The 27,285-nt window shown below is 42.7% G+C and overlaps 1 protein-coding gene and 1 long non-coding RNA gene across 5 annotated transcripts in view; one reads left to right on the top strand and one right to left on the bottom strand.

The window, feature by feature from the left end:
* Positions 1 to 27,285, bottom strand: part of LOC108124703 (uncharacterized) — a 41,574-nt gene that overhangs the window by 1,036 nt on the left and 13,253 nt on the right. For 2 of the 4 annotated variants that reach the window (XM_070279676.1, XM_070279678.1), the window contains exons 3-18: positions 12,388 to 13,098; positions 9,114 to 9,250; positions 8,069 to 8,256; positions 7,884 to 7,987; positions 7,573 to 7,803; positions 7,364 to 7,494; positions 6,398 to 6,580; positions 5,392 to 5,421; positions 2,288 to 2,479; positions 1,819 to 2,228; positions 1,539 to 1,757; positions 1,145 to 1,478; positions 820 to 1,086; positions 577 to 760; positions 306 to 512; positions 34 to 235 (exon numbers count right to left, since the gene is read on the bottom strand). In XM_070279676.1, coding sequence (XP_070135777.1) covers positions 34 to 235; positions 306 to 512; positions 577 to 760; positions 820 to 1,086; positions 1,145 to 1,478; positions 1,539 to 1,757; positions 1,819 to 2,228; positions 2,288 to 2,479; positions 5,392 to 5,421; positions 6,398 to 6,580; positions 7,364 to 7,494; positions 7,573 to 7,803; positions 7,884 to 7,987; positions 8,069 to 8,256; positions 9,114 to 9,250; positions 12,388 to 13,098 — 3,730 coding nt within the window. Of the gene's footprint in view, positions 1 to 33; positions 236 to 305; positions 513 to 576; positions 761 to 819; positions 1,087 to 1,144; positions 1,479 to 1,538; positions 1,758 to 1,818; positions 2,229 to 2,287; positions 2,480 to 5,391; positions 5,422 to 6,397; positions 6,581 to 7,363; positions 7,495 to 7,572; positions 7,804 to 7,883; positions 7,988 to 8,068; positions 8,257 to 9,113; positions 9,251 to 12,387; positions 13,099 to 13,758; positions 14,001 to 27,285 lie in introns of those variants that run through there. The other 2 variants (XM_043210516.2, XM_070279675.1) reach the window with 2 other exon arrangements.
* On the top strand, positions 20,263 to 26,321 carry LOC138926288 (uncharacterized). Its single transcript, XR_011442758.1, has 3 exons — positions 20,263 to 20,409; positions 20,539 to 20,616; positions 26,218 to 26,321. It is a non-coding gene; the product is annotated as an uncharacterized lncRNA (long non-coding RNA).

Raw genomic sequence — 27,285 nt, 5'->3', positions numbered from 1 at the left:
TAATATAAATAGATTTTAAGATATAATACTTACTTGTAAGCAAAGGCAGCAAATGCACAACACGAGAGTACAAAGATTAGGCAAAGGGTGGCCAGGATTTCGGCTGGTAGCTTCATCAAAGCGGAGCACTGGAGGAAGGCTTCATCATCGCCGGACGGACAGTGGACGACGCCATCGCACCAGACACTGGCGTTCACACAGGCGCCCAGTTCGGCGCACTTGAACTGACAGTCCTCTATAAGATTGCCAGGATAAAATATTGAATAGGAATTCCTACAGGATGGAGGAAGGTAGGTTAGACTTACCCGCCATGCTGAGAGTGGGTCTGGGGACAAGCTCCATCCAGTTGAAGGAGTACTCCCCATTGCCGGGTCGCAGGAACTCCACGCTGATGGCACGAGATCGGTTGATGAGGGCAAAGTTGGGTCTTTCGTTCCAGCCCGAGCTAAAGATCTCCACGAACTCATAAGCACTCGAATCGGGACTCAGTGGGCAGGCCACAATGGTTAAACCTGAAATAAAATATTAATTTTTCAATTAAAAGATTCCCTTTTATTTTTAGAAAACGTCGCTTACCTTCCGACGTGGTTAGGACTGCTCTCGACTTGGTCTCACATCTCCAGGTGTCGGTATGGACATAGGTGGTGTTTAGGGTCTTCAGGGGATTGTGTTTGCTCAGGAAGATGGCCTTGAGACGGACATACAAGAACTTATTGCCATTGGAGGGTTCAATTAGCCAAGGTCTCGATCGGCATTCGATCTAGAAAAAGTATAAAATTATAAGCTATAGCTAAGGACTCAAAAACTATCAGGACTTACATCTCCAAAGGTCATGTCTATGGTGCCACTGGGTCCGAACTTCCTGCGTCCATCTTTGCAGCTGGTCGGAGCCTTTACAAACTCAAACATTCCCTCAAAGTTGACCGTATCGGGGTCGTCCAAGGTGGTCATGTTCTGGGCTATGAAATGGACCTCCACGTCGCGACTTGTGGAAGTATACTCCACGGGCAGGTGGGATTGGTTGGAGGAGTTGCACATGCAACCACGATGCAGCAGTATGGAGTCATGATAGGGTCTTTCAAAGATCTAGAAAGGGGTTTTTATTTAATTATAATAGTACTTCAATAGTTGTCAATAGTCCTACCTCTATTCTAACATTGGTATCTCCGTAGCAGAAGGACCTGTTGATGTCCTCGTCTACTTTGGAGTAACAAGGTCGATTGGTGGTTGTTACTTTTCGTAACTTGATCCTGACCCTTTCGCCCCTCTGGGCCTCAAACTTGTAGATACATTTAAGGTTCCTGGTGCCACCTCTTCCGAATAAAAATATATTCCGTACACTCCGGAAAATGGCAGGATCCTTGCGATCCATCATGTTGCTGAGGAATTTCCGATTGCAATCGTGTTCGCCGCCACCCCAGGGTAGACCATCCTGATGGAGGTCAATGAACTCGTATTTCAGCTTAAAATCCAGGGGTCTGAAAGGTATTATATTGAAGTCACTATAGGTTATTAGAAAGGGTTCATAGTAAACCTACCTAAGGGCTGTGGATTCCGTGTTGCGTAGCTCCAAGGTGATGGCATCACTGCTGGAGACATAGCTCTCGGAAATGGTGCAGGGTCGGGCGTAGGTCTCATTAATGTTGGATCTATCACAGGTCCTGGGAATGGTGCCCCGACAGAAGCGGGCGATGACATTGGTGGTATTTTGGGTGGCATAGTGTCCTAAGCTGCTGTAGCTTGTAGTTTCAGTGGCACTATAATGAAATACATAGATTTAAAGGACATTTATGAAGTATAATTCCAAGGAAAACCCACCAATTCAAATCCTTGCAAACAGGAGCATCCCTGAGTGTTCCATCCCAAATGCGTAGCATACCGCTGCAATCCTCCTGGGTCTGCAGCACTCCAATAGCCCCTACCGAGGTCTCATCGATATTCCCGAATTCGGGATCCAGATTGAACTTTAAAACGGATATCCAGACCTTGAACCGGGACAGGGGTTGATGCATTCCCGACTGACTGCTCGTCCGGCGGGATAGACTCAAGTGGTCAAAGGTCTTAAAGACCCCAAGACCCTGCAGATGGTACAAGCAGGTGGAGTTGGGAGCCAGCGAGTGCTTGGGGTTCTCCAGAATGCCACGACCTGCTCCACGAATCCAAAACTCGCACGGTTTCTTGTTTTTCGAGTAAGTGGGACTCTGAATGTCGACGAATTGAACCTCCACCTGGAATTTTCAGAGGAAAATAAACATAACGGAGTGATTAAAACTCAGGGAGTACTCACCTCCAGCTGGAATCCGTAGAGGGGCAGCACCTGGGAGGAGGTGCCGGTAAAGGTGCCAAACGGGGACGTGCTGAACTCGACCAGAAGCTCCGGGCCACTTGAAACCGCCGCCGGCACGGCCTGACCGCCGCCGCAGAACTTCAATATGATGGGGTCACGTGTGGTGTAGCCGTCGTACACGGTCACGTAGTCCTGCGGGTTATGGAGCCGAGCGAGAGGGTGACCCACGGAAAGAGAGAAAAGAGAGTGGGGAGAAAGAGCAGAGTGGATGAGGAGAGAACGAAATGAGTGAGACGAGCGACAAATGTGGGTGGTGGTTGTTGATTTCACCATGTGGGTGCCACTAGCTACACAGTGAGAAACATCTAGCTAACTTTAACTAGTTTTATAATAATTATATAAAGTTTGCATTTTATAAAGTAAACTTTAAGAATCAAGCCTTTAGTCATTATTTTAATGTCTTAATATATTGCAATTTATAACTATGTATTTTATTTGTTATATGTATATATTTATTCATAGAAGAATTTATATTTCATATTTTAGTCTAGTAATGAGAGAAAACTATTTTTTCAAGTGTAGTAATTGAAGCTGAAGGCCGAGTATGGCCAGAAAATGGTGGGCGTGGCTAGGGGGGACTGTGTCGAACCGAACCAAGTGCAAAAGAACGGTAATTGCTGTAAAGAAGTGGACCCAAAGTGCAGCTGGCAACACTGCTCTCATATTACTTAATGGCCACTGGACGTATACGTGATTTTTGGTTACATTCCGCTTCCAAGGACCAAAAGTAATGCTGCGGTGTATTAGGACTTTAAGGATGGTGGCAAGGGCAAGTGGCAAGTGGCAAGTAGCCTGGAGCAGGTCCAAGTTGTTCAGCACAATGGCTTTGATGTGTCCGGGCCACTTCATGTCCACTAAATGTCGAACATTTTAAGCTCATTGTAAGTTGGTTCGAAATGTTTATGCCATGTACGTTTTATGTTTTCAAAATATCAGGGTCTAAGGCTATGTTTTTCGTTTTATTAAGTGAGAGTCTAAACTTTCTGAAGGATTTGTGGATATTTATAAATAGACTAACTTTCTAAAGGCCATAATTGGGGGCTTATTTAGTTGAAAAACTTTGTAAAAGAAAATATTAGAGAATTAAATTAAATTATAAGATGAATTAACAAATTATAAGATTGTTTAGTTTATAATAAAAATATCTTGTTTAAAAACATTTGTATTTGTAGTATTTGTTTGTCTTTGTTTTTATTTCTTACAAAAGGCTTTAGTTATTTTAAGAATTTATTAAAAAACCCCAACATTCTCCACGCATAAACCTCACTAACTAATTTATTTGCGGTTGATGCTGGCGTTGGAATTTTGTGCATAATTGTGCGAATTTTAATTGAGTTGGCCTTGCCGTAGGTGCGAGATGTGATTGTGTATTCAGGGGGTAATGGCACTGGGATTTCCTGGCTCTGGCCCTGGCACTGGCACTGGCACTGGATGTGAGGGGACCTGTCCATGGGCGTTTCCTACCTTTCGGCCAAAACGCATGACAAATTAGTTTTGTGGCCAGCGACTTTTTGCATTAATTTAGCTGAGGTTTCTGTTTCCTGGGTGTCCTTGTTTGTGCACCTGGCCGCAAATTTAAACTATGCCCGAGACCGCAGACCAGATTCCGGAGCCCAGTGGAGTACGTGAAAGGTGGCCCAGGTAATTTGTGACCACAAATTTATTGAAAGCGCCGCGTTTGTACAAATTAATGCGGACACAGATGAGGGGACTTATATAAGTTGGGGGTGTCCTTGTTTTTTGCTCCCTTTTATTTGGGGCAGTAAATATTAGCAGGGGTGTAGTTACTTTACAGAGAAAGAATTCGAGGCTGCATAAGTTGTGATTTTTTGGGTCTGAATAGTTTTATTTCTTTCTGTGTAGAAACAAAATCTCATGCAACTACCATACAACGATTATTCACACATGCCGCACCGAAATGGCCAGCACTTTTGGACATTTTGGCTTAAGAGCGCGACAAAAAGTGGTGCAAAAAAGTGGTAGTCCGAGGGAAATGGCCAAGAGCTGGACAATTTGTAGGCAGAGTGCAGAGGCCTGCAGGATCCTGCAATCCTGCAAATGGCGCTAACGGCCGAGCGGATTGCTTTCCGACTGAATAAGCAAAAAGTAAAGGGGTTACGGCTTGGAAGCCAGAACGGTTTAGAGGTTCAGAGGGGTCTGAGGTCCGGGTCTGGCCAAGGGATTTGCACGCCTTGCTGCCACAACGAGCATTTAATGGCAACTGCCGAGGGTGGTTATCCTGGCTGGAGGATTTTGTTGTGAAGCGAAATTGAATAGTTGCTGATGACTAAATGGGCAACTAAAAGCAACATTCCTCGACACGGAAATCCTCAAAACGTTTTAGTGAGGATTCTCTATCCCCTCCTTTCAGGATATGGGGGCTGGAATGTCTTTGACCGCTACAGCGGATCGGATCAGCTTAGGGGACCTCTTTCAATGGCTCCCGGAAGTGGCAAATCCATCAGGAGTGGCATCCTCTCATTCACTGAGACTGTCCCGGGCTTTTGTATGATGAATGCCTGTGGCAATTATTTACATGAGACCCAAGCACGTTCGTCCACTAATGTCCTTGATGTCCTCGCTCCCGGTTAGCCCCGCTGTCTTTGTGTGCGATTTATGATGTGCGTGCCAAGTGTTCATTAATATAAATCCAATGACAGATTTTTTTTTCTTCCTACTCCTCTAACATGTCTGTGTGAGTGTGTGTGTGTTAATGAATATATTATCCTGTCCATTGATATGCCATAGATGTCGATTTACCCAGATCATTTTGATTTGTTTGCTTAGAGGGGGTTGTGCATACATTTAACTTGATTAATTGTTTCGAACATTGAAAGATATATATAATATATCAAATAATTGTTGCTAATACTAGAGAGAGAGAGAAGGATAAAGCCAAAGATAGAGATAGATAGAGAGGGAGTGTAATGGGGGGGTGGTTCAAAGTGCTCTTCTATATAAAATATCTACTTCTATAATTGATTTGTGGCAATATGAGTTTGAATCGCACTGATTTGAACTGAATTCTTGATTATTTGTATTACCGTGGATTTCCATTTGGGCTTTACATTTTCCTAGAATATACATATACAGATGTTTAAGTACTTGAGCGTTTACCATAGTCTAGTTTTTAGTGCATTTCAAGAAATTAAGTGTGTTTTCCAAAAGAGAAAATTTTTGCAAAGGGAGTGAGATTATAATCTAAACAAAAAGTAATTAAGCTCCCTCTGTTTTATGTTTGAGAAATAGTCTATTTTTTCCCCTATTTAACATCATTAAGGTGCCATCATTAAATTGTGCTCCTTGAGCCTCAACCATATCATTTTTCCCCCGGCCTTTTTCCACTTTTCATATCCCAGCTCCTCCGGCTTATCCCCCATTTATGCACCATTCTCTGCATACACGTCGCTCATTAAGAGCTCATCCGAAAGTTGCCCCTTTTAAGTTGGTGGGGACTTTATAGAGTCCGGATCCTGCTTCCCGATGACAAACAAAAAGGAGGCTACGAAATTAACACTTCCTGCCAACTGGCCGGCTGGCCAACTGGCCAAGAGCGTGGAGCTTCGCCAGCCTATCGAGCCAGCCTGGAGGACTTTGTCCTGGAACTCGGACATGGACACGCACACAATGCCGGGGCAATGACAGTGGAAAATAAGGGGGAAAAATTATAGGGTTGGGGTTTGAGGGGCAGCCCCCGTGCAAACAACTGATTTCAGATTTTTGCTCATTTCTTTTTCAATTTGTCGTTTTTTGCGCAGTTACTCTGCCTCCTCCCCCTCACACAAAAAAAAAAAAAAAAAAAAAATAGGTCCTGCCGGCCAACAGAGGAAGTAATTTTTATGCTGGATCTCTCTCGTTAAAGTTGGCAAATGCAAACACACTGGCCTGTCCAGCTCTGGGGCCCAGAGACAGACAGATACAAGCGGATACAAAGACAGATGCAGATACAGATACAGATACAAAGTACAGATACAGATACACAGTCAGAGATAAAAAGTTAAGGATAGAGAAGGGGATAGGAAGTGCATTTAAAGGCAAAGATTTAATTACCTGAATGTAATCGCAGTCATTCCATGTTTTTAGCCTCGGTTCGAATTTCTTATCCTTGTCGCTGGCACTGGGCGGCGGGGCCATTTTGTTAGCCGTGGCCGTTTCCTGGGTGGAGATCCAGACCAGATTGCCCTTGGGCTGCTTGACTAGAATCAGGGCGTGCTTTCCGTGGGGCACGTCGTGCTGTGTGGACAGGAGAATTAAATGCAAATTAATGAGCCGCAGAGCACAGTGAGCGCCAAGAAATGTTTTCTTTGACAATACCCGGGGTTCCCGGGTACACAGCCCTCCCCCAGAATAAAAATGGAAATGGAAATACAACTGGGAAGTAGGAGGATTAATTGAAGCATTTAAATTACAAAACTCAATGGCGTTTTCTGGGCGGGCTTCCAGCTGGTGATTGATCTTTGTGTTTTACATTGTATTTCCATTTATTTTGTTTTGATTCTATTTGCTTTCAAAGGGAATGCGAATTTATTCAATGAATTTCTATTTACGGACTCCAAACAAAAAGTACTTTCTCTTTTTTTTTTAGCAATTAAGTGTTCTATTTTTTATCCAATTCGTGTGCGTTTTTATTCAAAAGCTTACAACAATCTAATATTCTATATAAGGACATCCTCAGCATGTAGCATCCCAGCAGACATATTAAAAATTCCAGTGAGGATGGGTCCTCCAGTTAATTATAATAAAAGCTCATTCTATTTTGGAATGTAAATTGCTGTTTAATTTTTTTCCCTCTTGATTTTTTGAACTTTGTTGTGGCATCATGAATGAAATTAGGGCCCAACATTTTACGCAATTCTGTGTATTTTTATGAGTCAGGCGCCCAGGATAACGTGGATGAAATGTTGCCAAGGCTCCGGGTGTGTAACCTTTCTCGGGGTATCCCGGTACGGCTTGTTAGCCAGGACATTAGACTCGAAGGCAGGAGTTTAATTTCGTTTTAATTGTTCTCTAGCTCACCTGTCGCACTGCGTAGTAGCAGGTGAGGTTGCGGGGGTAGATGCCCGGGAAGTTGGGCGACTGCAGGCGACAGGCCTTCTTGTCGCAGTCGCTGAAGATCCTGGAGCAGTAGGTCCCCGGAATAAGGTCACCTGCGAATCAGACAAACAGATGTGACATTCGCAAATGGTACTTAATGAGTTGTTAAGAGTTCTGGAGGCAACACTCACCCAGGTAGTATTTTGGCTCAGTGTAGTTCTGCTCGTCCTTCGCCAGCGACTTCTCCAGCGAGTCCATGAAGGTCTTGTTGTTGGCATACGCACTGAACAGGCTAAAGTCCTGTCCGTACCGATCCGAGCGAGCGCCACTCGAGTTGGTGAAGTCCTCCAGGCTGCCCCCGGCCTGCTGCTGTTGCTGCTGCTGGCTGAGAAAGCTGCTGCGATTATGCCACTGGGCGAGCTCTGGAAAATAAGTTGAAAGGATTAGGACTCTTCCCCATCCCCGTTTTCATTCGGGGTTCAATTTCTGCGGCGGCACGCACCTGCCAGCTTAATGCCACCGTATCGGGTCACCGAACTGTCCCTGGACAGGACCTTGTATCTGATGCGAAAGTCAAAGTTGTAGCCGCTCTGGTCCCTGGCCAGTCTGTGGGGAAAATCATGGTTGAATGGTGTTTGGGGTTGAATATTACATGTCGGGGTCAGTTAATCGACCCGAAGTACGCACCTGTTCAGCCGGATGGTAAAGATGAGGGAGCGGGTTTCGCTGTAGAAGAGCACCGGGCCCCAGGATGTGCCGCACCACATGCCGCCGATGGGTGTCCTGGCCGATTCCGCAATCTGCATGTATCCGTCCGGACAGCCCTCGTGCACGTACGAGGTAAACCTGCCAATCGTGAAGCTGTCCAGCGTGACCTAAGGGAGTTAGAAGGATATGACGGTAACATTTTAACAATTATTTGCTTATTTCTTTAATTTATTTATGAGGCAACTGTGTCCTTAATACATTATATGTTTCAATTACTTGGGACCAATTCCCTTTTATTAAATATCTTGGAAACTATGGCTTCCCAGCATAGTCTGGTAATATGGTTACTTTCTCCAACAATCTAGTATAATTTTGTGCTCTAAGAGTAACGAGGACATAAAGTATTTGCCGGATGAGCCGGGAAAAGCAAGAAGGGAGTCGGTAATAAAGTTTCGGTCAGTGGGCATGGTATCAGTGCAGAATGCTTTTGGGAGGCACTCGAGCATGCCAAAGGCTTTGGCCTTCTTCCCCCTTCTGCCTGCTATTGCCTCCTACTCTGGCTACTGCCTCCTCCCTTTGGCTACTGCCTCCTCCTGATACTTTCCCCCATTGGCTTCTGCCACATCCCAATTGGAGGTGCGAAGTGGCGTAATAACTAACAGGCACTGGCACTTGCTTCCCGGTTTGCCAAAACTGGGTGGTGGTGGTGTAGACTCGGTGTAGGATTTGTTACGCCCCAGCGAGTGGCTTTGAAATCAATATTGCCAGTGCCGCCCAAAAAGGACACCACCCACAGGCCACCCAGTTTCTTTGTTGTTGCTTATCTTTTAATGGCGTAGTTTATCCCGTTTACAAAATAAAATGTGAAAGGCAGTATCAGTGGCAGAAGGGGGCTTTCTAGATTACAAGATGCAGAGAGAAAATAGTAGAGACTTTATACTCGAAAGCCTAGTAGCCTAGAAGCTTTCCTCTCAGTATACTTTTCTCAGTGTAGTTCAAAGTGCAAACCCCTTCCTTGACTCACCTGCACCACATCTCCGTGCTGGCCTCCTGCCGCCGTAAACGTGAGCACACACACAAAGGGCACACGATCCTGCTTGGGACGATGCAACTCCAAGGCGTAGGTCTGTCCGATGTCCCCGTAGTAGGTGCGATTACAACCTGAAAATAAATGTATATATATCTATATAGTTCATGGTATATATATATAATGCAATTAGCGTTAGTTTGGCAATTAGTTTGTTTGGGGCGCGCTGCCAGGCAACAGTGGAAATGGGATTCCCCGCAAAAGGCTCATCGCCCTGGGAAATGGCAATTGTCACGCCATAAATCATCGCCATACTGCCAGGCAGACTGTGAGGCAGATGCTCCGACAAAGTGGCAGAGTAACAAATTAACAAAACATTTACTTCATATGCAAACTGATTGTACGCAAAGTAGATTAATCCATTAAGGTGAGTGATTGGTGGTGCTTTCCCTTTAATGTCTTGTCATTTTTCTCGTGGCTGGAGAAGTTGAGCATGGTGGCAATTTAATTTGTTCTAAAATGTAATTAAATATTTCCAAGAAGAGTCTTAATAAGTGATAATTATTGCCACGTGTTGGAGTTTATGATTTTCCATTGAAAGATATTACTCCACTTACTTATTTCATTTTTCTTTTAGTCTTATTAAATGGACCATTTTTATATCTTTTAAGATTGAATATTTTATTCTACAACTACACAAATATCTTGTTTACTTTTGGCTTCTAAATAAATCAAGAAAACCATCTGAGGAGTATCCTTATCTTCCCTCCTTTCACTCGATTATGTATTCCGATTTGGAATTCCTTTTCATAATTGAATGACCACAAACTAGAATGATTTATGCTTGTGAGATTTGCATATATGGTATTATGTCCTGCCTTTTTGTCTTTCTGTTCCCCAATATAGACTGAGTATCCTGGCATTTGCATGGAAATTGCCAATTTCTTATGCGATCCTGGGGAATCCTCTTCTCTCTTTCCCTTTCATTTCAATTAGTTTTATTAAAAATGCATATGAATCGAAAGTCAGGCGGCCTCTGGGCAAAATCCGAATTTATGGCTTAAGTGTTGGTAGTTAGTGGCTACCGCTCTAATTGCTTTCCGCCCTCTGCATTCAATCAAATTTATTATGCGCTCAGCCATCAATAGTCAATTAGATAATTATGGCAATAGTTTGATTGCATTCGAGTGGGCGAGGGGATTCATTCAACAGTTCCAGCTCTAGGCGTAATTCCAATTCGATTGCCTGTCTGTTTCGTTTATCCGGCTGCCATTCTGCCGGGCTTGTTGTGGGCGTTTCGATTTGCGGGGGCGTGGCCGTAATTGCCACAGCCATAATAACAAATTATAAGCTTTCAAGCTTTGATCGTTCAATTACAGTTTTTACACGACGGCTAAATATCAACGGAATACTGTTTTTTGAAGACATTACAATTTAAATTATTCATTTTTTTTCCAAGGGGTACCCCCACAAAATTCTGGGTTTTCGAAATTTCCCCACTTTTGATGCTTCCGATGGCCATAGCTCTGCCAATTTGTATCCGATCAGGAAATAAAGTGCCATTTTGTAATCAGCGAACCCAGAAGCGACTTTTCTCATTCAAAACCATGCTTAAATACCATTTTGAAATTTTTCGAATTTTTTCCAAGGGGTAGTCTCACAAAATTGTGGGTTTTCGTAACTTCCCCACTTTTGCTCCTTCCGATGGCCATAGCTCTGCCAATTTGTATCCGATCAGGAAATAAAGTACCATTTTGTAATCAGCGAACCCAGAAGCGACTTTCGTTATTCAAAACCATGCTTAAATACCATTTTGAAATTTTTCGAATTTTTTCCAAGGGGTACCCTCACAAAATTGTGGGTTCGCCTAGTTTCGATGGGCATAGCTCTGAAAATTTGTTTGCTGTAAGAAAAAAAAACAAATAACAAAATGAACAATAAAAAACTACAAGAACCAAAACTTACAACACCACTAACAATAAAATTTAAAAAAACAAAATCAAAAAAAAAAAAAAAAATAAGAATTTTCGGATTTTTTGTCCTGCTTAAGTGCTGGCTATGAGAATCGAGGAGGAGGGCACTATTTTTTTATTATTTTATTTTTTTTTAAATAAAATTTTTTTTAATAATAATAGCGTCTTTCCAAATGTTTCTTAATAAAAAAAAACGCAAGGCCTCATCCTCCTGGAAGGCTGGTTGTTCAATTAAAAAACCCAAAGAGTCCCCCACCCTCCTGAACCCGCCCATATCATGGGATGTCATTGAAAAATACTTAATTAAATTCATCACCGCTTGACATGACGCGCCCAGGAGCAGAATCAGAAACAGAAACTTGAGGCTGGGAGGCTGTGGAGAAAGCTGGCAGCCAATTGGCAAAAGTGAGAAGTTCACTTTGCCGCCATTATGGGGGGATGGCCAAAAGGGGGTCGAATCCTATAAGGATAGTATGGAAAGGGGTTTGAAATGGAAAATCCGTGTGTGGGCGATGGGGGGAGTGCTTAATTACATTTACACATGAAGGCCGTGTTTACAAGGGCGGCCACTGAATGCCGCCCAGGTTTTGCAACGGAGGGAGTTGATTGCCGGACGGTTATGGAGTTTGACAAGCTTGATTGCTTCCAGGCGGAGCAGGATTCCATGGGGATTTACTTCTGGCCACCTCACCAAGCTCAACGCCAACGCAGCACTGGAAATTTTCAGCGCACTATCATTGTATACTCTAAAGAAAAATATGAAAGCTTGTACAACACTGCGTATACGTAATGTGTTCATGGTGAAGATGGTTTTCTCAGTCCATTAGTTTGCTGTTGTTTTTATGGCAAATTACTTGTTATAGGGAATATAGCTTTTCATTACCATTTCTTTTCCCTTTTGTTGGCGGCCATCAATCGGCCAGCAAATTGGGCAAACAAGGCTCTTACTGGCCTGGCCATTTGGTTGTTTCTCATTATTTTTCGCTTTACATAATTGCCTTCGACACATTGTTTTCGAGGCCGTGCTCCATTACCGAGCACTCCTCGGTTTTGTTACACTGATAAAAAAGATGCCAGTTATTCTTCAGTAGAAAATATTGTTTGAAAAATGTTCGAGAGGGTCATCTTTTAAAAATTTTAAGAATTCATGGAAGCGAAAATATGGCCCACATCGATGACTACATCTTTGACAATAGTCTTTCAACTCTTAAGCGGAACGCCTTAAACGATTTGTAGATGGAGTTTCTTTAAGACTTTATTCAAATAGGGCGTTTTTTGATTTTTCGAGTGTTACTTACGTGTGCAAAATCGCGGCTCATCGCTGCCGTCGCCGCAGTCGTTGGCGTTATTGCAGTACTTGCTGAGCGGTACACACCGCCCATTGGAGCAGCTGAACTCGGCGAGGGAGCAGCCGGCAGGAGCGGAGTTGGGAGCCATTTGCAAATTGGCAGGTTTGCCCAGTCCGGACGATGGGGAGGAGAAGGAGCCAGCTGTTGCCCCGGATCCGGCTCCGGATCCGGTACCTGCCCCCGAGCCTGCTGCTGCCACCGCTGTGGCAGCCAGGCCCAAACTGAGGCCCAAACAGAGCAGCAGCGTAAGGGTTGACGTCGAGGTCGACGCTAGCGCCGGAAGTGGATGTCGCCGCTGATGTATCTGTTGCAGTTGTTGTTTCTGTTGCTGCTGGTGTTGCAACCAGCTGGAAGTCATTGTGGATGCTGCTGCTCTTCCTGTTGCTTTAATTGCGTGACATTGTGTTGGATGTGTCTTTTGCAGAACTTGCAACATTTTTGCGACGTTTCGTTGTCGCTCATTTGGCAGCCATTTTGTGTGTTGTTGCTTCTTCTGTTTGCTTCCCGTTTCTCTCAGTCTGCTGTTTAATGTTGCTTTTGTTGTTGCAGTTGTTGGTGTTGCTGGGGCAGTGTTTGTTGCAAGTATTCGTTGTTTCAGTTTCTTTGGCCTTTTTCTGCTTTTGTATTTCTGTCGCCATTTCAATGTCATTACTGTTGTGCCTGAAAAATAGAACAAAAAAAAAACTTTATTTATGTTTTGGTTTTTAATTAAAACTTAAAACTCTTTTGTTTAAAAAATTAACATTTATGTTGCAGCAACACCTAATTGTATTGCACTTTGGATTAATTACAGGTCGTTGTTTGCACAACTTCTTAGTTGAGAAATTTTAATTGATTGTTTTACATTTTTCCATAATTTGAAATATAATCAGTCCCCCCAATATTTGTCTTTTTTTTGCCTCGTATCATTTGCACATAAATTGAAAATTATTCACCACATTTTAATTAAATTAGGGTCAATAAAAATCTACATAATTGATTCCGAAAGTCTGGTGATTAATAATTGGTCGGGACGTATCTGAGTCTTTTTTTTTTTGGAAAAAATTTCAGAAATTATTTAAAATTCAAATGCCAGGAGCAAACAAGTTTCAACAAGCCTCGCTGGCCGATTACACGCCAAATTTATGGCCAAATATTTATAGGCCCGAATATACTCGAACATTGCGAATAAATATTCGCTTCAACCATTGAAAATCATAAATATTTGCTGCGCAAACAATTTTCCTACATGTTTTTGTTTTCATTTTTCTTCTCCTTTTTTTATATATAGTTTTTTACATATATTTTTTTGTTATTTTTTCGAGTTTCTCTGCGACTTACTCGCATATTTTTCACGCCGCGCTAAGGACGAATTTTCACGCGCGTTGCACATTATGGAAAGTTACGAGGATTCTTTTTCGGTTTTTTGGTTGAGCTTGCTGAGCGTGTAACGGTTTCATTTTGTCCTTGTTTTTCGGCTTTTTCTCCACTATTTTTTTTTATTTTTATTTTTTTTTTTGCCTGGACGAGAGTATTTCTCGATCCACTCTACACAATGGATATATGCATGGTGGTCTGGCGCTCCAGCCAGCCAGTCAGCCATCCAGAGACGATGTCGGTCGGAATTGATTAATGTGTTTTTTGTGCAACGTAGCTTGGCAAAACGCAAGGGGGCATGAGGCGACTGTAACGGGGAGTCTGTCGATTGCAGCTTTCCAGTGATAACGATGAGTAGAAAAACAACAGCACCCAAGCACCCAGGCACCCGCCTCGGTCTGCTGCCCCACCTCTGCAAATGATTTATGAATGTTGTTTGGGGCCTTGCAACGCATGACCCCAAAACACTGCCCAACAACACAAGTCCGCAAGTCAATGAGTGCCAGTGGGAAATTATAGCATGTGGCCAGCGACAGGGAAAATCGCAGAAAACCACGCGCTTGCAACAAAACCAGAAACAACCAACAACAGAAAAAAAAAATTCAAAAAAGGGCAGTTGCATAATTTTAAATTAGACGCTCAGACACGGAGCAGACATGCAGACCACAAGTAACCTAAACGGAAGCTGCCATGGAATGCACTGGGAAAAATACAGGCTGTTTTTAACTTTTATAAAGAATATAAATTAAAGAAATTATAGGTACTTAAAATATTTTGTTAGGGAAGGATTAAAAAGCTCATCAAAAGCTGAGTGATACTTTACTTTATACTACTTTAAACTTCTTATTTCCATTCTGAAAAACACTGAAATTGGTTGAAATTTTCGTAAAATATAGACCCAGTAGACCCACTAAAAAAACTAAAATTTTGAAGAAATAACAAAAATATTAAAAATTTTTCGATGAGTGGAAAAATAAATGGCAATGAGTAATCTAAGGGATGAGGAAAATATTCAGAGACAGCGGCGTCAGCAGACAGTAGTTGACGCGGGAAACGAGATGGAAACTGATGCTGATCCTGAAGATTTTTTTTTATCCAGCTACCTTGTTGTACCAAAGAACACGAAAATCACCATAAACTATAATGCACAGAGTTTTTAGAAAAAAAAAACTTCACCAAAACATGCAAAAAATTTTTGGGAAACTCAGGCACAAGGGCACTCAAGTCAGTTACAAGCGAATAAATATTGTGCAACCTAAATTAAGTTTAAAACAATTTGTAGAAATTATTTGGCTTACAAGTTGAATAAATTTAGTAAGTCCTTTGTTTATTTTCATTATAAAAATTGTTTTTATTTTAGCTCAAATACTAAAGAGCAACGAACTCTTGTCGATTAAAACCAAGTCTGGCTTAAAGACTCTTCAATTTTAACGACTCCTTGGACTTGTTATTTTTAAAGGACTTTCGGCGGTAGCCAATATGCCTGAAGCGATTGTGGCTCAGCCAGCATGTTGTTTTTACCATTTTTATGGCTCCAACCACTGCGCCACTCTGCGTCCCGATTTCCTCTGCATTTTGGCCATTACAACGTCTGGCGTCAGTGGAATTTGCCACAAATTCGTGCAGCGTAAAAATAAAATCCCCAGGGGACGGGCGGCATGGAAGGACGAACTGGACGCTGTCTGTCTAGTCGTGCATTAAATTGCTAATAAGTTTTAATGTGGCCAACTTTGTCTCGTCCAAATTTGCGCCAAAAGAAAAACATTTTCATTTAAATGGCTCCTCCTTAACTCAATGTCGAAAGCTATTCGCGTTGCGATTTTCTACGATCCGACAGCGTAAACAGTAGCTATTTTTTTGCGGAGGACTGGCTTATCAGGCTGGAGTCTCAGGCACGCTAGGATATAGCTATCGCCATATCTGTTTACGAGCCAGAAGATGGATATGGAGAGGCTGCCGCCTTAATGGAACTCAAAGGATGGCGGAGTGTGGATATCAGCTTTCCGCAAGTGCTATATAGGATGTGCGAAAACCACCCCTTCCAAGGTGACTTTGCTAACCCCTGAGAAAGGATATGTCAGTGTGAGTGTGGCAAACACATATGCAAAATAGTTGCACATAAAAAAAGCCAAAGGACTGGCACGGTTGTCACTTGTCGTTACTTCTGCCTCTGGGCTGGGATTGTCGGTAGTCATCATCGTCTTTATCGTCATTGCTCTGGCTTGGCCCCAGTTCTGTGGCAAACCGGATTGGAACTTGACTTATGATACACTGAGGGAAAGAATAAAGTTAGTATGATCTAGGTTACAGGTCTAAATAAGAAATATTTGGATTGGTACATCTAACGATTTCTTAAAGCCTTCTTGAAGGGCTTAATACAGTAATTTTCTTCAACAATTGAAGAATCCTTCTCCTTCAATATTCCTCCCTATTTCTCAGCAATATTCTTTAATAAAATTTTATTCTGTTTTTAGAATTATGATAGAAATTCAATTCTAGGTGTAGCTGCATGTCCTTCTCTTGAATTCCTGCTCTGTTCCTTGGCATTCTGGACCCAACAAAGTTTGTCCCAATGGCGCAGCGGAAAAGGAAGTGCACACAGAAACCCACCCACACCCACACACGCCTTAATTTGTGTGCGTGTGAGCTTAAATTTAGTTGCATACGCGAGGGCGTTTTGGCAGCTGCGGTTCAATTCCTGCATTGAATGTCGACGCTGGCTCTGACGCCTCATTAGCGTTGCGATTTGCTGCCAAAATGCCAAATGATAATTGCAGCAATTTGGCACCAAAAATTAAGCGACACAAATTGTATCTCTCGCACAACTTGAAAAGTTCCTCGAAGCAAATTGGAAGAAGTGGAGAGTCGTTTTACGGGGCATGTTCCATGTGGGTTATGTGGGCGGAGGGGATAGGAATAGTAAACCCCAAAAAGTCGCACGACTTGGCAATGCGGCTAAATTGTAACGAGCTAAACGGGGTCTCATACGAGTTTGAATTCCCAAGTTGCTCCTTTCGAGCAAAGAAGTCAAATTTCTTTCGGGCACGTCAAACTCATGCCTTCGTCATCAAAGTTTTCCATCCAAAGGATGAAATTTCCTCACACACTCACTAATGTGTTTCATTCACATATATACATATAGAGAGAGAGCGCGTCAAAGTTATTTATACACCAAAGCTACGTCCTGGAAATGGAAAAAAGGCCTCCTGTCACATATTCAGTTATTCCTTTCCGCTGTTGTCTGTTTGCCACATTTGGCAAAGGACTTTCACTAAGCCGCTTAGCGTCACTGAGGCGTCATGCCAAAGGCTGCAGATCCTGCAGCATCCTGGCCGGAGGATGCTTTCGTTTGCGGGCGTGCCTCTTTACTTAACAGGGCTAATGAAACTTGAGTGTTTGAAGCCATCGTTTCTTTTGGCAAACAACTTTGTTTGCTCGAGAGCAAATCCTATTGAATAAGTGCTGGGATTTGATTGTTTTAATATCCTTTTTTTTGGCGAACATCAGGCATTTACATCAACAGTTTTAAGCAGAAAGTTTTGTGATTAAGTGTTATTTACAAGATTTCTCTTTAATTTACTTTTAAAAGAATTAAGAGGTATTTTTCTGCCAGGACACTCCATGGTAAGTCATCATTTTAGCACATGTTCTTAAATTAAGTTAATTTTTATGGACATTTAAGAAGTCAGAATTTAATTACTGAAACATCATGCAACACTTGAAGCCGTCACGGGGATTTTTGGTCAAAATTGATGGCGCTTTCCTTTCAACTGTCAGACGGCAATAAAAACGCGAGCACATCCTTTCCCACACCCAACACCCACTCTCGAATCGATTCGGTGGCATTCCATTGTTTAGCCTTTGATTGTCATTCACTCGGCGCGGCGTTAAAGTGTATTTTAATTTGATTTCATTGTTCGCTGTCATTTGCCGTCATTTGATGGCCGGAATGAATATGAATTGAATTGGCGCTTGGACGGGTGGCCGGGCCTGATAGAGTTTCTGAAAACTCAACTCGTGCTCTCCTATTCTGCTTTTTTTTTGTGTGCTGGGAGCTCCAATGACACTCGTTTCATTGCGTTTCAACAATTCGATTAGCACCGAAAATTCCAAAGAGCTGGCAGGGCTTGAAACGACACGGCTTTTTAATTAGTTTTTAGTTTTGGGATCGGGGCCGAGTTGGGCGGGCTGAGTTGGCCCAAATGAAATGGAATGGCTAATTAATATGACAGGCACAGATCACTGCAGAGTGGCCAGAAATTTGAATTCCATTTGAGAGTTTCAGACAGATTCTATTGTCATTTGAGGGGTTTTTGGGCAAACTACCTAATGAGCCGCATGTGGCATGAATAATTCGGTTCGATGGCCCAAAAGTGACAGGCAGAAAATTCCATTTAATATTTCATTTACCACCGCAACAGCACCGCATCACACTCAATAATGCAGGGACTAGATATACTAGAACCATACTGACAAAAAAGTAATATTTTTTTCCAAAAATATGAATGTTATTTATAAAAGATCAAATCAAACATTGCTGGGATTTTTAATTAAAATTGTAGCCAGTGCAGGAGGTATAGTTGAAATATCAAGCATACGCCGTGTTGTCATACTTCAATTTTGATGATTTGATTTGAAATATTTCCATTTTCCCGGCATGACGAGCATATATTGAAATTTTGGCGAATTTGGCCAAAAGCTTCGATTGAAATGCGTTTAAAGCGATTGGAGTGTTTGCGGCGCCTTTTACATATGTCATTAATTTTAATGCCTCGAACAAGGATATGCATATGATGGCTGCTGCCTATCGCCTGTCAACTCAGCCTCGTCCTTCATCGTCATCCTTCGCCTGATTCAACTTTATGCCATCGTTGTCGTTGCCGATGTTGTTGTTATTATTATTTTGTGAAGCAAATATCTAGAATGTGTGCGTTGATTCTTCGGGCGCATTGCATGAATTACTTTTGCCTTTGTTAAGAGCATACACAATGGCCTAAACTGATGACGGCCAGGAGGGGATGAGATGAAGGGAGTGATGAGGCAAGCCTGACGCTGATGCTGTGCTGTGCGTGCCAAGGATTTGTAAGCTGTGAAACATTCAAGGATGCGCGACCCACATATAATGTACACAGAAAATAATATGTGTCATAAGTTTAATTTTCTTGTTTAGTTAGACAACGATTTTTGCCTTTCAAATATTGTTTAAATTTAGTATTCCCCTCATGTGCAATCTTTTCTTTTTTTAAACAATATATTCCTTGTCCTTTGATTCAATTTTTTCCGATGTACAATGCAAGACTCGGAAGACAAGGCCTAGCAAATGGCAATGCGAAATATTCAAATACTGGCTGGAGAATATGAAGGATATGGAAGGAGACCAGTGAGGCACATTTCTTGTCACATTTTGTAGCTGCTAAACATTTGTCACAATGTCTTCTCCCATCTGCCATATAGCTGGGAAAATGGGAAGGAAAAGATTTTCTTTACAACTAAGCAATGTCGGAGTGTGTCGGCAAAATAACTTGGCTCCCATCGCACCGCTCCGCTCCGGTTCCGCTTCATTTAGATTTAAAAGGAAAATTGTTTTTGCCACAGTAATTTGTTTTCTATGCAAATCCTTGGCATAACACATCCCGAAAGTGTGATGAAAAAATGTTGGAGGTGAGAGCAGGACTTTCGGGCCTGCTGTAATTCCACTTAAAAGCTTGAAATCAATGGGAAGCGGAGAGAAGCCACTGAACGTTAGTCACTTTGGGCGGCAACGGAGGGCAGATGAATAACCCATCCACCCAGCCACTGAACTCCCTGCTGGAGTGGCACTCAACTTTTACAAGAGCGGCGCGAAGTGGCTGCCCGAGCTGAATTTGCAACAAATGGCAAAGAAAAATCGAAATAGGAATTGAGAAAAAAAATCAAATTTCAAGTGCCTCTGTCGGGGGTGCCGAGAGCTATTTGCATAATGCGACTGCTGCATGAATAAACCATGTCGAAAATGCCAGGATCTCCAGAATCGCGGAATCCTGTCCCGACCCTTCTACCCTCCCGCCACTCCGTCATCCGCCACTGTCTGTGGCAAGGAGGAAAGTAAAACGTTTAAATCAAATCAGACGGGGAGGGTTTTTTTTCATCCCAGCCAAAGCTGCAGACAGCCCAGGTTATGATGATGCATACTCGCACATATATTTAATACGGACGTATATCCTTAAACCCACACCTTAAAATTTCAGGATAAAGTTGGACGATAAGGAGCCGTACGGCGTACGCTTGATTGAACATTTTTCGCTCCGAACAGCTGCAAAGTACCTTGCCCGTTCCGTCCTTTTAAGGACAATTTATGTGGCTTTAAGGACAAAAGCGTCTGCCGATGGGCCTTTGCCCTCATAAGTATGCCATGAAAAATGTATAGAAGCACGACGGCAACGATGAAAAAAAAGGAGCGATGAAAAAGGTATAAAAGGAGGAAGCAAAGGCAAACTACCCACACACACACAAAACTGACAATGAATATCAAATGTCAATGACAGCCGCAGCGCGTCACCAATGTGGAAACTATTTGGCAGGACGACTCACATACAGGCCAAATATGAAATAAATCACTGGACGGGTTATTGACACGTAAGCAAATATTTGCAGCTGCCCAGGCAAAGCCAAAGGACTCCAAGGAAATGTCAACTTGCTCCCATCGACCGAGTTCCGCTTGCCTCATTTTCCCTCCGCCTTTCCACCGCTTTTCCACCTTTCCAGGCCAAACACATCGGCATGCAAAGCCACACTGTAAGGACACTGGAGGGGAAAACTTCCAAGAACTCTGGCCTCTGACAGGTATTTTACACTCCAAGAATATTAAGATACCTTATACATTGATGGCTGAGATTTTATGAGTCATTCTCAAGCTTGAAATCCATAAAGTCCTATAGTATTAAGAGTTTTAATTTCTCAAAACTATGATTTTTTTCTCAGTGCCAGCCTACTACTCGTCAAAACTCCGCTAGCATGTCGACAGCAAAGTCCACTTAATCCAAATTCTGTAAAAATTGTCAGGACCCTGGGAAGGAGTCAGGGAAGGAACTGCTTTCCTTTAACGTTGACTTTCCCAGCGCGATAAGAGCGGCAATGTCAACCAGCTGACGTGTGTGTGTGTGGGCTTAAGGATATGTGTGTTGTTTGCTTGGCATGCCATGTCATCAATTTCGCCTTGAATTTGTTTACCCATTCGTCCTGGTGGCTGTCAGTTGGCGGGGTAAGCGAAGGGAGCTGGCCAGGAGTATACGGAGCGATGGGACGGTTATTTGTTGTAAGTTCTGGGTGAACAATTTACAAAACAAGGATTTCAATATGCTTCATGTCCTTAGCTAATTAACAGGTTATATAGGTTATAAGTTGGTTAAATTCGGAGGAAGATCGAGGACTCCATTAAAGGATACTCTTTCGCTTAAATCTTCTGTGGAAAACCTTTATTTAAATACATTTCCTGATCACACAATCGACGAATAAATGGAAGGCAAACATTTGGCAGGTTAACGATGTTCCGCCAGAGTTCAACAAATTCATCACGGACAGGATGAAGACTTCTTGCCAACTCATCCTCTCGTCCTTACTCTATTTTTTCGGTGATGTCTGCATCTGCTCTTGTGCCCACGCATTTTTCCTATCCTCGAAAGAGTGTTCAATGCTTGTCCTTAGTCCTTAGCAGCTCACACACACATAGAAGCTTTGGAAGCTACTCCAGTCATGCATTAACCTGCTCTTGCCGTCCTTCGACATCCTTTGGCTCCGACAGAGTCCTCCGCCGACAGAGTCGCTTCCACATTCCGCAGTTAAGTGATTGGTGAAATGTATTTGCATAATTTTTACAGATTTCTCAATGGCTGTCATGCATAATGCTTGGCAAAGGACCTGCGTCAAGGACTTGCCAGCCATCCAGTCACCCAGCCAGCAGCAGTTGCAATGATAGCACAGGACTCGGGTCCTTCGCCCTCCTCTCCTTCCCAGAATTTTGTGGCAAACATGCCAGTTAAGCTCCTCCTCCTATCGGCGACGACGCTGGTGTCGTTGCTGATGGAAGCTCCAACGTATGCGAATATTTTATGCAGATTTATGTCAACTTTTTGGGCTACGACGTGTCCTGCATTCTACCCACGTGCATTTATTGAATTAGTGTGTGTGTGTGTGGCAGTGTGTTGGTGTCGGTGAGCCTTCTGCCATCCAGTGTTGTAAACTGCCCTAAAATGTTGTAAATTTCTCGGGCATCAGCTTGCCATGACACGGGCCAAAAATCCGGCCAAGTAACTCGAAAACACGGTCCCGAGCCCAACTGTCAGCCCAACAGGCTGCAAACAACAAAAACTTGTTTGCGCCCAACTCTCAGGATGGCTCCTTCTTGGCTTATGCATTTAGAAAAAAATTTATTAAAAAATTTCCCGAATATTTTAGGTGTTGGGTTTTATAAAAATTGTAATATATGTGCCCTAGTGCCTTATTAAATTATAGTTCTTTAAAAGGAAGTTAAAAGTCTCAAGACTTATCTTATTTTAAAATTTATATTTTAATAGAGTTAGTATCCTTTTTTCTAGCTTTTTTTTTTGAGTGTAGTCTCCACTCCCCCTCCACCCGCCGCACGCATGTACGACAACAAACATTTGCAATTGTTGTTGCTGATGTCGCCTGTCGCTGAAGCCTGTTTCCTGTCGCGTTGCGACCTATTCCCCAATGCCCCAGCCCCCTCTTGGTGTGTCCAACCACTGCCCATTTTTCCGTATTTTCTTTTCCATTTTTTTTTTTTTTTCATAATGAAAAGAGAAAACTTATCTCCAACTTTATGATGATTTCCACACAGAAAGCAGCGGAGGAAAAGAAACTTCAAGTTGGAGAACGACAAGGAGAATGAGAATGGGGACGAGGCTTTTCCTCCTTCAACTTCTTGTTTGTGTTGTGCGCTGCTTTTCCATTTCCTTTGTGTCCATGTGTGTGTGTGAGTCACCTCACTTGTAGGCCCCCTCACCTCAATGCTCTGGCAGGACCCTCGCTTTTGCCAACTCAGCTGAAGACTGAAGTGGGACAACACTTAATTTTGTGTAAGTACTCACTCAGCTCATTAACTGAGCCAAAAGGAAACTGGGCCTTCGCCTCTCCAGTCTCCAGTCTTCAGTCCGGACTCTCGACGGCTCGTCTCCTACCGGAAAATGCAAATACCGAATTCAAAAACGTCTCTGCCGGCGCAGGGGAAATTAAATTTAAGCACCAAAATGGATGAAAAAAGGCATCATCACCACACCAGAAGTCCATAGAAGTGGAAGCATTTGAAGGAAAATGGCTAAAGCAATTTACCAGAAACGGCTGTGCCGCATCTTCTGGCCAAGTGGCATAATGGGGAAATTGGCAAGGGGCATGGGGGCAGGATGGCATGAATCCGTTTAGTTAGCGCCAAGTGGAGCCATCAATCAGGGGAACACACTCACGCACGCATGCACGCAATCATTGCGAGTTCCATTTTGGCCTCTACAGTTTATAGGGCTTCCCGAGTCGGTTCCGAGGTGGGAGCGGATTGGGTGTGGAGATGCAATCGGTGGCTATAACTCAGCTTGACGCGCCCAGGGCCAGGCTATGCCAGGCAGTTGGTGGTCAGAAGATCTCCGCCAACAACAAGGCGCCTGAATTATGGCAATAAAATGGCATTCAAAATTGCGGAAATGCCAAGCCATGAATTTCTTTGTAACATCGCACACAACTAACTGAAAGGGAAGTCTCTTTTGGTCTGAAAGTCGTAAATTTTCAACATCTAACAATTGTTGGATTGCAGTGACTAATACGAATAAAAGCGGAGCTCTTCAAATTGCATTCAAGAAAGGCATTCAACTTCAAAGCTTATGCTTAGTCATTAATTACCAGAAACTCAACTACACTCTTTTATTCCCCAAAGAAATTTAGAAATAAACTAATATTTGAAGGCATTTATTTACATTAGAAATAAGAGCAAATAAATTTGAAAATCAAGCCTATAAAATACTGATTTTCAAGCCAAACAAATTACACTTCCATGAAGGAAATAAAGTTTAGGCCTTTAAGACATCTCAAGACTTAAATCTTCATATCCTGCCAGACTAATGTGTCAAATAAAGTTTCCCGAAAACTCAGTTTGTAGGCAACAAGCAAACAATTTCCGGTAGTCGTACTGCCAGGTAAACAGGATCTGTCAAAGACATAAATAAATCCAACAGACTTCCTAAGACATCACCTGTGCAATTTCCCACGCATGTCTGTCGAGGAGAACTGCATCCTGTCAGGACTATCAATGCGGATTTTTGCAAGCCAAATAAATCTATCTACGACATGAGATACATCTGAAAATTGTTTCCCTATGATATGAACAGGGACATCAGGACATCAAGGTAAAACCACTTTAAGTAATTACAATGCAAAAAATTACAATATGGGAAGCACAAAAAGCTGGCATCACAATATAAAAATATGTACGAGTCTTCATGCAGATACGGAAACCACAAAGCTCACATAAATATGCATAAACAGGACCCACAATGGCCAAACAGCATTTCACTTAAATTAGAAGCGAAAATGGCGGAAAAATATATTTCAGAGGAAGTCTCCGTCTGGGGTTTCGGGAGGGAAACAGAAACAGAACCACACGATTTCAGACAATAATATCTGTGTCAGCACCGGCAGCACAAGCAACCCAACAATGGCCAAGTGAGGGGCATGCCCCCGGCCTAAACCGACTGTCAACAGCACCCACCCATCGCCCCATCTCCCCATCTCCACCCAAAAAAACCCTTCAGGTAAATGGCGGCTAAGCGCCAGAACTCAAAAACTTAAATCTCCGTGTAATATTTTTCCATAAACCTGGCTGGAAGAGTTGCGAGACCTCCTGGCCACATATTTAATGCTAAAAGTTGAACTACCAAGCCCAGCCAGGCCGCCAGGTGCTGATAGAACTCATTCGAGTTGCAGGCAAAGTTGTGGTGAGTGTTGAATGGAAACGGCAGAAGGAGTGGTGGGGACTGGAGAATAACTGGAGCATGCAAAGCACATCCGAGTGGATGCAGTGCAACTCGAGGGATTCCGGGGGCCACTGCACTGGCGACAGGTTTAAAGAGGTCAGCTTCGGTCCCGGAACAATGCTGGAAAAGGACCCAACTGGGCATTCGCTTTCTGTTTTCTGCTTTCCCGGCGCAGAGGAAACGATGCAAGAGTCACCGGCCAAAGTTGTCCATTCAACCAATTAGCCGGAGATTATTTCATCGATTTTTGCCAGAGATTTCTGACAGAATTATCAGGAGGCGATGGGCTGGTCAGTTGAAAGGGAGAACATTTTAGCAATTTTCCGAATTAGTATTACTGACAGAAATTGGTGAAGTTATATTACAAATTGAAGACAAATTATTTAGAAATTAAAAACACTTCTAGAATAATTTGTAAACTTAATTTTTAAGCTTGGAGTTTTCAAAGGAATACTCTTTTCTTATGCGGATTATAGATCATATATTTTTTTCCATTTAAGCGCTATTTTAATAAAAATAGTAAAATATGTCTGTAAATTATAGTGTATAAAATTTATTAATAGTATATTTTTTCCAATGTCTTTAGACAGAAGGACAAAGCCCACTTTTGCGTGCGGCCAAGACAATAAAGCTAACTCGGTGGGGAACTTCGCAGCCAGCTGGGATACCGCCTGCTGTTCCAACTGGCTTTTGTGTGGTCCAGGAGGAGCTACTGCACTGCATGTGTGATAAAAAAGGATAAGAGGGAACTTTGGCACGCCCATCTAACGCCAAAACACCCAAACACCCAAAACACCCAAACGCCCCAACACCCACCCAAGAATACAAGACAATATGCTCACGGCTCCATGGATAACTTCGTGGTTTGACAAAGCGACGACTAGGACGATGCCTAGAAGGACGACTAGGACTACCAGGAGGACGCCTAGGACGACGTCAACATTGCATGAAAAATGGCACTTGATAAGGCGCCCAAGGGGTGGAATGTGAGAAAAGGAGTCATCCTGCCGAGCAGGAAGTGTGAAGCGGCGTGCATAACAAAATGGAGGAGCAACCTCAGTATATGTGTGTGTGTGTGTGAGTTTTGGTGGAAGTGAAGTTGCAGCTTGCCCCACGGGCAGCCATTTCTCTCTCAGCCTCCTCTCCCAGCTCTCCTTCCCTTCATAACATCCTTTAACCCGCTTTTTCCACCGAATAAATAGCAAAAGGCGCGTGTAGTCGCCTTCTTCGGGGCTTTTCAGCGGCAAACCACCATCTAGTGTTGCCAAAATAATAATAGAAATAGTGGCTAAAATAAATTTATTAACTTAGATTAAAAATTTTGTTCCTTGTTCCTCTGATTTAAAATTCTTTAAATATTCCAAACATTTAAACTTCAACTCTTAACTCATGTATATTTTATTTTCAGGCTGAAAACCTCAAAGTTTGTAAGATGTTTAGCCAAAGTTTTCAGGGAAACCGAGAGAAAAAGGACTGATGAAGACTAAAATGAATTAAATAACAGACTACTAGGAATACTCAGCTAACAAATTGGGTTTTCTGATTTAAATAAGGTCATAAGATTCAGACTTTTTTTTCAGACTAAAACAAAAATGTTGCAATACAAGCCACAATAAAGCCATCTTTTTCAGAAAGTTATAGCCAGATCCTGGCCATCTTCTCAGTTCTGAAGGCATCCACTCCCCGCCCCTTCTGTGGCTTTTGGCCGTAAGTAAGTGGCTCTTGGTTAGTTCGTTTGCGTTGGCACTTCCGCATCAGAAGCGCTGTTGTTGGTGTAGCTCCATTCGAGGCAGCTGCATCATGTTCTGTCCACCGTCTTGTCCTAATTTGGCCACGTTCCGTTTCCCAATTGGCGCAGTTGGGTAAACAGACAGAGCGAAGCATGGGGCGATGGGGGGTCACCAGGCGCATCAGGCTCATCAGTGGCAGCGGGAGGATGACCCCTTAATCACCGTAATCAACCTAATGGATAATTTCCCGCGGAAGTCGTAATTGTGTCTCGTGAACAGAATGTTGCAACTGCAACAACAGCAACTGTCAGTCATAACTGTCAACAGGCATTAACGAAAGTCAACGAAAATGGATGCGAAACAAAGGACTATTTTTTTATAGCACTTATTGGCAAGGATCTGACGGTTAAAGATGGAAATTGGTCTTGGTTTTTACAAGGGAATTTTTGAATAAAAAGAAAATTACAGATAAGTGATAATGGCTTTTGTGAATTACATTTTTATACATAAATTGTTTATAATTAAGCTTAAGACTATCTTCAGTAAAACTTTTAAATCAGTTTCTTCTACAAATTTCCAGGATTTAAAATCTTTGATTGAAAACTTCTCCAAATATATGGCCTCATTTTTCTCATACCAAAGACCTTCCATCTCCTCAAAGTTCTATGCACCAACTTCACCCGAAGGATAGTGACAAACTGGCACTGCAATTTGCAACATAATGTCGCAAAGACGCCTTCGCCCAG

Source organism: Drosophila bipectinata, chromosome 3L (assembly GCF_030179905.1).
Source record: "Drosophila bipectinata strain 14024-0381.07 chromosome 3L, DbipHiC1v2, whole genome shotgun sequence".
In the NCBI taxonomy this organism is placed as follows: Eukaryota; Metazoa; Arthropoda; class Insecta; order Diptera; family Drosophilidae; genus Drosophila; species Drosophila bipectinata.
Note: the sequence above shows the minus strand (reverse complement) of the source record. Positions and strands in the feature narration are given on the sequence as shown.